We start from the raw sequence: 8,691 nt of genomic DNA, 5'->3' as shown, positions 1-8,691 counted from the left end.
ATCCGTGTCCCCTGCATCGGCAGGCGGACTCTCAACCACTGCGCCACCAGGGAAGCCCTGGGTCACATTTTAGTATTTAGAACTTACCACCAGCAAAAAGATTACAACTTGCTGAAGTCTCAGATGATGGCTAGCGTATTTTGCAATAAAGTATTTTTAAATTAAGGTATGTACATTTTTTTAGACATAACGCTATTGCACATTAATAGACTACAGTGTAAACGTAACTTTTATGTGCGCTGGGAACCCCCAAAATTCGTCTGACTTGCTTTATTGCGATATTTGCTTTACTGCGGTGGCCTGGAACGGAAACCCCAGTGTCTCTGCGGTCTGCCTGTAGTTCACTCATAGAAAGTGCTAAGAACAGTGCTGGCCCTAGCGAGCACTCCCATCTCTGTCTGGCTTGTCGTGCCCTCGGCTGTGGGTGCCCAGGAGGCAGCCTTGCTCCTCACTGTGTCACCGGTGCACAGTAGGTCCTCAGGATGGTTTGACGGAGGATCAAGGGTGAGACTGCTCTTTGTGGCCTCTGGGGACTGCTGTGCGTGCTCCCTGCTGGAAACTCAGCCAGTTTCTGCCCATCCACCGGCTGGCTCTCTGTTCCCCTGCCCTTGGCCCGGCAGCAACTCCAGCCCTGGGACTTTGGGATGCCTGCCCCCTGGGGTCTACATTTCCCAAGACTGTGGATCTGACACACAGGACACCCGGGCGATTTTTATCAGGCTTTTCTCTGTTTGCTGTCCCCACTGTTGGCCGTTTCTTGCTGACAGTCTGCAGGCCTTTGGGGTACCTGCTTCTTCCTCTTTCTCTGCCTCCTCTGAGTCTCCCCTCCCTTCTGGGAGTTCTTTGACTCTCTTTCTTGTTTTCTGCAGTGGGCGGTGGGTGGCAGGTGGGCAGGAGGATGCTCCAGGGCCTTAGGGGTCACCTGGTCATGCTCCCTGAGTTTACTGATACGGAAACAGGTCCAGAGAGGAGAGGTGGCTCCCCCGGGGATGCACACGGCAGAACCAGGACTGGAGTCCAGGTCGTCTGGCTCCTGTTATACACGCTGTATACTCTGTGGGCCTCTGGAGGGCGGGCTAGAATGGTCACAGGAAATTCCTTAGAAGGTGAATTTGAGTTGGATGTGAGAGGATGGATCAGACTTGAACTGGAGGGTCTGGAGACCCTCCCTTTCCAGTCTCCCTCCCCCTCCAGTCTCCCTCAGGAGAACCTCTCCAAGATCCCTCCCAGGCCGGTATCCTTGGGCAAACCCCATACCCTCCCTGAGCCTGTGTCATCACTCATAAAAAGAGGAAAACCACACCTGCTTTGTAGGTACTATTAGTGAGCACAGTATTAATTACAGTTGACGTTTATGGGGTGTTTACCATGTGCTGGGCACTGGGCCAAGTGAGCACTAGACATATATTATCTCATGTAACTCTCACAGCAAACCCACGCCTGACCTCACAGCCAGCTCTGAGGAGTAAATGCTTTAAAAAGCATAGAAGTCACTTAGTGTAATTCCAGACACATAATAACCACTCAATAAATTGCATCAACAATGACAGCAAATAATCATCACAGTATTTGGTCGACTACTGGGGCCCTATTTTCTTGCCTCTCCCCCTCCAGAGCAGCCCACTAAAAGTCCCTCTCTGGAAGCAGCTGTCCTGGGAGCTTCCTCCTCCAGGAAGCCTTCCTGGACCACTGTGGAACTTGTGGCTCTGCACGGCCTCTCTCCCCTGAATCTCTGTCCCATTTGTGCGGGTCTCAGCAATTCAGAGTGTGCGCCCATGTCCCTGTTCCTCATTCTGAGTGGTCCCACAATTTCCTCAGGGCACGGGGTAGAGGCAGAGATGACAGGTGGTGGAGAGGCTGGCATTGTGAATATAGCAGGCCCCTCCTGTATATTCAGGAGCCTCCTGAGGCTCCACATAGGAAGTCTCTTGCCCAGGTCACATGTGGATGCAGACCTCACAGGTCCTCCAGACCAACAGAAGGGTGGTTGGATGCCAGCCATGTGTCCAGGGCAGCAGCGCAAATCAGACACCTGCCTTGGAGTTTTTCTTTCCATTTTTATTTTAAAGGAAGAAAAAAAAACAACAGTGCAAAACCCCATTTTCCAGTGTCAGCCACGCCCACCCCCCACCCCCAGGTCACCCCCCCCTGGCTTGGGGCCTGACTCTTCCTCCCCCAGCACCCCCTCCCCTCTCATGCAACCCCTTAGGGGCTGGAGGCTCTACTTCCCTGGAGTGCTAGATCCCAGGGGGACTTGGGGGAGGGGAGGTAAGAACTGGGGGGGCAGCCCCTGATCCACCTGCCCCCAGCAGGTCTCCAGCCAGTACCCCCCTTGGCTCTTATTAACCCTTTCCTGATCACACTGGTAGCCCAGGGGGGAACTGATCTGGGGGGAACCCTGTCCACACCCCTCTTTGCCCCGGGGCCGGCTCGGGGCTCTCCTCACTGAGGTTGGGGGGTTCCCTCCCTCCCTCCATGGTGGGGGAGAGCGGTGAAATCCCCAGGTTTAAATACCTTAATGAAAGCAGGGGATGGGAAAGGAAGGGGCTTTAGATCTAATAAATTATTAGCGTTTTAGTGTCCGTGGGGGGCGGGGTGGGCGGGGGCAGGGCGTGGCCTCCAGGGCCCTCCCTCCCCTTACTGGTGAATCTCATTCTCTATGAGGCTGTCCTCACAAGACTGGAAGTCTGTGTCCGTGAGGCCGTCAGGTGGCATCAGCAGGTCCTCATCTTGGGACGAGGATGACGGGGGCTCGTCCCCTGAGCTCCCAGGACCCCCATCCCCATCCCCGTCAACTTCTGAGTCCTGCAGCACCTGAGCGATGTATTTCTGAAGGGGGAGAAGGGTGGGGGTGAGGGTGGACAGCTGCCCCTCGTGGGGAAGGGGTGAGGGGGGACGTCACGGCCTGTGAGGGGAGGGGCGGTGACCCTCTTCCTAGGGCGAGGTGGGGCAGCCCCCAGCCGGTGAAGCCAGATCCCTCCCTACCCCCCCGCTCAACACGGCCCCCGGGGCGTGGAACAGGCTTTCCTTTCTGGATGACAAATGGCACACCCAGCTTTGGGGCTGGATCTCCACCGGAGGCTCTTCCCCACACTTGGCCGTGGAGCAGGGCACTCACCGCAGATTTGGGGACAGCGGCAGCACTGGGGGGCCGTCCATTGCTTCTGGGGTCCACGGTATCTGTCTCCGTGTGCTCAATCTTGAGGGGCCCAGAACGAGTCAAGCAATGGGGGGAAGGCCCTGGCCCTCAGCCACAGTCACCACCCCACTCTCTCTGCGCATCCCTGCCCTCAGCTCCCAATCCCCCAACCCCCCCCCGCTGAGATTCTGCCCTCGGCCACCTCCCTGCCCCCCTTGCCCCACACCTTGTAGTTGTGGGCACTGAGGTATTTGAAGTGTCCGAAGCAGACGTGGCAGAGGCAGATGACGATGGTGATGACCAGGACCACGAATGTGAACATGGACGTGGGGGCTAGAAACCCTGGTGTCGGGCCGGGCAGAGAAAGGGCCGTTACCTCTCCTCCGGGTCCCCGTCCCACGGGCTTTGGCTCCCTCTGAACGCACTCCCACGCTCGCATACGCTGGGGCCTCTCCCGGGCCCCGGGCCTGCGATCCCCGGCCCTCGTGGCCTCCCGTGGCCTGCTCTGCCTCGACTCTGGCGGGAGTCTCCTCTGCCCACCGTCCAGCCCGGTCCCCGAGGGTGGGGGGGCGGCCCTCACCCGTGCGCATGGTGGAGAAGAAGAGCAGCCAGAAGAGGCACAGGATGGGCGCAGCAACCACCTGGTTCACAGCCCCTGAGTGGATCTTCTTGTCCAGCTTGGCCGGCAGGTAGGCGTAGTAGAGATTGTACCTGTCTACCAGGTGCTTCAGCAGCATGTACATGAGCCCTGGGGGAAGCCACGTGGGCCCTGACCTCGAGCTGCCGGACCTTTGTGTGTCTGTCACGGGTTGTCCTGGGCCTTTTGAGGTCACTGAAGGGCTGGTCCCCCTTCTTCTGCCCCAGGCCCAGTAGAGAATAGAGCCCCAAGCCCCTCGCAGGACCACGGACCCTCGGCTTCCACTGCTTCAACCCCTTCGCTCTGCAGCCCCTCCCTAGGAATTCTACTAGTAGAAATCCATTTGTTTGGGTCAGCAAGCATCCTCTTAAAACCCATATCGTTCTTCCTATCTCTGCCCTTAAACAGGTGAGTATAAATTAGGTGGTAAGTTCCATTCTCCTGGAGCTTGAGGGGATGGGAAATTTCAAATGAGGACAAGGTGGTTAGTCTGGGAGTTTGAAGCCTTCAATAACCAGGGAGGGTGGCGAGGGGTTAGGATGTTAGTGGGGGGAAAGGAGAGGCCACCAGTGGGGGTGATAATTGGGGTGAAGAGAAACTTTGCTAAATTTCTTCAGAAGGAAGAGGGACTTGCCCAGGTCACATGGTACAGCCACAGCAGGGTATTTCCATGAGTAGTAAGGACCACGCCGAAAGGTCTTCCTTGAGTTTACGGGGCTGTGTACAAGTGTGCCCATGGATTCTGCGTAGGACTGTGTGTGTGTGCGTGTGTATGTGTGTGTACACCTCAGTGGGCATGGGATGTGTGTCCAACTATATCCACCCGAGTGAAGGCACTGGTGTGAGCAAACATGGCTGTGTTGGGGAGACTTGGCCCAGGGCCCCAGCACACCAGCTGAGTCCAGCCCGAGCTGAGATGGCTTTTCCCCTCCTCCCCCCTGGCCGAGCCCCAGACTGAGCCAGGGACCGGGCGGGAGGCCCGAGGGGCCGGTCTCCCAGCCGGGGCCCTGTCCACTCGGGTGGCCTGCCTTGCTAGAGTGGAGCGGGAGAGGTCCTGGGTCCCCCCGAGCAGGGCCCAGGTCCCGGCGCGGCGGTGCCTACCGAAGGGCACGATGATGGGGCAGGTGATACTGTAGGTCATGACCACCGTGAAGACGCACATCATCCAAGCGTAGGCTGCGCCAAACTGGAACTCGTAGGCCTGATGCTGGGGGGGAGATGGGCAGGAGGGTAGCTCGGGGCGGGGCGGACTGGAGGGGCTCAGGGCAGGTGGGAAGTGGGAGGGGCCAGGAAAGAAGCCAGCGGGGAAAGGAACCCAATGTCCAGGGCCGGGCAGAGCAAAGCCGATGGAGAGAGGGGCCGTGGCTGAGACGGAAGTCAGGGCGGGCACAGTGATAGGGCGTCAGGAGGGGCCTTCGAGGCATGAGGGGCTGGCAGGTTGGTGGGCTTGGGAATGGGATGCCCAGAGCCCTCGTGCGGGGTTAGGGCGGAGGCACCGTAGGTCTAGACCCAGACCTCCCCCAGCCGCGGTCACAGAACACTAGACTGTCAGAACTGGCGGGGGCCTTCAGGGTTAGCTGTGCCAACCTGTCACTGTACACATGGGAACACTGAGGCCCCAGACGGGAAGAGGGTAACCCAGGGCCACGGAACTCGCTGCCCAAGTCTCAGCACCCCGGGTGCCCCCACACTCTAGCACGGCGGCCACTGTTTCTGGTTGGGCCCACTAGGGGGCGCTGTGCGGACCGCGGCTGCCCCGGGTGGCCCTACCCGCTTCACGTTGCGCCTCTCGGCGGCCGAGCGCGCCAGGCAGAGCCGGATCATATACATGAGCAGGCCCGGGATGCGCAGCAGGTCCATGGCGTTGCCGATAAAGGCTGAGGCAATGACGTAGTTCACGAAGAACGCGCCGTTGTCCGGCAGGAACACGCACCTGCGGGCACCAGGTGCTCCAGCTCTGCACCCTTCGGGGACCCGGTGGCCCCCTGCCCACTGCCAGCGTGCCAGCACCCACAACGTGCCTTCTTCCACGTGGACCCTTCAGGTCAGCCCTCAAAGCACCTGTGTCCCAGTGCCCCCTCAGTGTGAACCCCAGAGGCAGACGCCAGAGTGTCCACAGATGCCTCCAAAGTAAGCCCCAGACCCCCTCAGCGTGAGTGAGCCCAGAGGCACCCCTAGAACTTGTGCCCCATAAAGACCCCTGGAGAGAGTGCTTGAGACCCCTAAGGCCACCAGTGTCCAGGGTGAGATGCCAGAGGTTCCCCCCAACCCCCCCGTGACCCCAAAGACCCCCAAGGGTGGGAGCCCCAGCAATACCCAGAAGGCTCCCTGCCTTAGACCTTAACTTAACCCAGAGTCACCTCTGGAGTATGAGCCTCGGACACCTCCAGAACTCAAGCCCCAGAGACCCTACCCCAGAGATCTTCAGAGGGGGAAGCCCAGGGACCTTTGTCAGTACCCATGACACCCCAAGTGTGAGCCCAAGATTACCACAGATGGCCTAGAGCAAGACCCCTAGAGCTGGTGCCCACATAAACAGCCAAGGTTCGTATCCCCCAAGACCCCCTCACAGGGATTCCCGGGGAAGGTGCGATTCCCAGAGAACTGCAGAGTCACAACTCTGGATGACAGCCCGAGACTCCAGAGGTGTTCCCAGAACTTGTGCCCCAGAAACACCCCAAAGCGTGAGCCCCAGAGTCCCCCATAGGCTCTCTTAGGTATAAGCCCAAGAGCCTTCCATAGATACTCAAAGGTGTGGCTCCAGAGACCTTCAGGGATACCTCTAGGAACCCCCACGTCACTCCCACAGTACAACCAAGATCCCACTATGGACCTCTCCAAACCTCCCGAGTGAAGCTCGACTCCCATTGTTAGTCCGAGGATACAAGCCCCAAAGCCCACCATAGAAACCCCCCAAGTATGGGCCCCAAAGCCCCAAATACACCTCGGGGGTGACCTCAGAATCCAGAGAGGTTCCCAACACAGACCCCGGGACATCCCATGTATACACCCAAGACAGCCTGTGGGGCAACCTTTGGGGTGACCCTGACTGTGATATAAGCCCCCTCCTCCTCCCCGCTGCAGGGGTGGGAGCTTTGCTGCACCATCCCATGGGAGAATACCCACCCCCCCATCTGGTCTCCTTCCCTGGGGACCCCGGTCACTCACTCAAACCGTATAGCTGCCTCAGCCAAGAATTTCTTGTCAAAGAGCCAGCGGAAGAAGAGGTCCAGGCTGGAGAGGAGAGGAGAGGAAAGGGGAGGAGAGGGGGGGTGTGGGGGAGTTGGAATGGCCCAGAACACCGGGGGAGGGGGAGGCCCATCCACAAGCTCTGGAGATCCCCCCAGACATGGGGCCCCTGGCTCTGCAGAGGAGGTGGGAGCCTAAGCTCCCCCTCCCCCTCGGGCCATCCCGGACCCCAGCTCCCACCCGCTCCTCCGAAACCCACCTGCTCAGTCCCAGCGAGGGCAGGAGCAGCACCATGAAGATGAGGAAGGTGTAGCACTTGTGCATGGTGGTCCTGTTCTCCCCAGAGCTGGGGCGGGGCGCATGGGGGGCAGAGGTCAGATGAGCCAGCCCCCATGCCTGCTCCCCCAGCTCGTATGGTGTCCCAGGAGGGTTCCCTGGGAAGGAGGGGGGCTTCCCAAGGTGAGGATGCTGGTCACCATCCCTCCCTTGCCAGCTCTGAGACTGCCCAGGGCAGGGAGCCTGAGGGCAGAGGGTGTGCGCCCAGGAGGACCACAGTGAGGTGTGGTGTGTGTGTGTAGCGGGTATCTCACCGTGTCCAGTGTGCTTCAAAGAAGGCAGAGTAGTAGACGATGGTGGGGAGCAGGGCTGAGAAGCACCACAACAGCAGGGTGGGGAAGAACTGGGTGATGATGGGGTTCTGCAAAGGGCAGAGGGGGGCAGAATGTGTCAGGTGGGGGCAGTCTAGTGGGCCCGGCTTGCTTTGCTTACCTGCCCCCTCCCCGAGTGAGCCCTGGGGCCCCCAGCTCTCAGGGCCTCATGTCAGAAGTCCCGAACAACTCGGGGCCAGGGCCATATGAACAATCCCAGCATGAATAATATTAGTAGTTAGCATCTCTGAACACCTACTGATCATGTACTTTTCATGTATTCTTTTTTCTTTTTTTCTTTTTTTTTTTGCGGTACGCGGGCCTCTCACTGTTGTGGCCTCTTCCGTTGCGGAGCACAGGCTCCGGATGCTCCAGACGCGCAGGCTCAGCGGCCATGGCTCATGGGCCCAGCCGCTCCGCGGCATGTGGGATCTTCCCGGACCGGGGCATGAACCCGCGTCCCCTGCATCGTCAGGCGGACTCTCAACCACTGCGCCACCAGGGAAGCCCACGTGTATTAATTCTTACATTAATGATATTACCCCATTTTACAGATGAGTAAACTGAGGCAAAATGAGAGTCAATAAATTATCTAGCTAGTAAGCAGTGGGTGGGGGGATTTGAACCCAGGCAGCCTGGGTCTTATCTATCATGCTATCATCACTCAATGATTTTCAAAGTGCCTTCTCATGAACTTTGAGGTTCCAGGGAGGTTTGCAAAAGAAGTGAGGGGAGAGCAGCAGAAATGCCCCCACACCCATTGCCACCTGAGTGACCTTGCTTTCCTACATTGGGTTTCATGTAAGATTCCTTTTGATGAAGGCCATCAGAATCCAAGTTTGGAAGCCAAGGATCTGGTCTGACCCTCCACTCTTTGGTTGGAGAGACCGAGGGATTTGGAGAAGGACCTTGTTCAAGGTCACATGATCAGTTTGGAATGGACCCAGCCTCTCTCTTCCCTCAGAGCCCCTCTAGGTGTGTGTAAACCCAAGGGAGGGGGCTTCCCTGGTGGCGCAGTGGTTGAGAGTCCGCCTGCCGATGCAGGGGACACGGGTTCGTGCCCCGGTCCGGGAAGATCC

The 8,691-nt window shown here is 58.6% G+C and overlaps 1 protein-coding gene across 1 annotated transcript in view; it reads right to left on the bottom strand.

Annotated features, from left to right (window-relative positions):
- Positions 1-2,175: 2,175 nt before the first annotated feature.
- The window catches only part of TMEM63B (transmembrane protein 63B), a 19,413-nt gene continuing 12,897 nt past the window's right edge, over positions 2,176-8,691 (bottom strand). The window contains exons 15-23 of the mRNA XM_028478923.2: positions 7,556-7,662; positions 7,225-7,311; positions 6,945-7,010; positions 5,547-5,709; positions 4,878-4,983; positions 3,720-3,887; positions 3,366-3,481; positions 3,119-3,199; positions 2,176-2,829 (exon numbers count right to left, since the gene is read on the bottom strand). Of these exons, the coding sequence (XP_028334724.1) occupies positions 2,638-2,829; positions 3,119-3,199; positions 3,366-3,481; positions 3,720-3,887; positions 4,878-4,983; positions 5,547-5,709; positions 6,945-7,010; positions 7,225-7,311; positions 7,556-7,662 (1,086 nt within the window). The 3' untranslated portion in view covers positions 2,176-2,637. The remainder of the gene's footprint in view (positions 2,830-3,118; positions 3,200-3,365; positions 3,482-3,719; positions 3,888-4,877; positions 4,984-5,546; positions 5,710-6,944; positions 7,011-7,224; positions 7,312-7,555; positions 7,663-8,691) is intronic.

This window comes from Physeter macrocephalus, chromosome 18, assembly GCF_002837175.3.
Source record: "Physeter macrocephalus isolate SW-GA chromosome 18, ASM283717v5, whole genome shotgun sequence".
Taxonomy (NCBI): domain Eukaryota; kingdom Metazoa; phylum Chordata; class Mammalia; order Artiodactyla; family Physeteridae; genus Physeter; species Physeter macrocephalus.
Note: the sequence above shows the minus strand (reverse complement) of the source record. Positions and strands in the feature narration are given on the sequence as shown.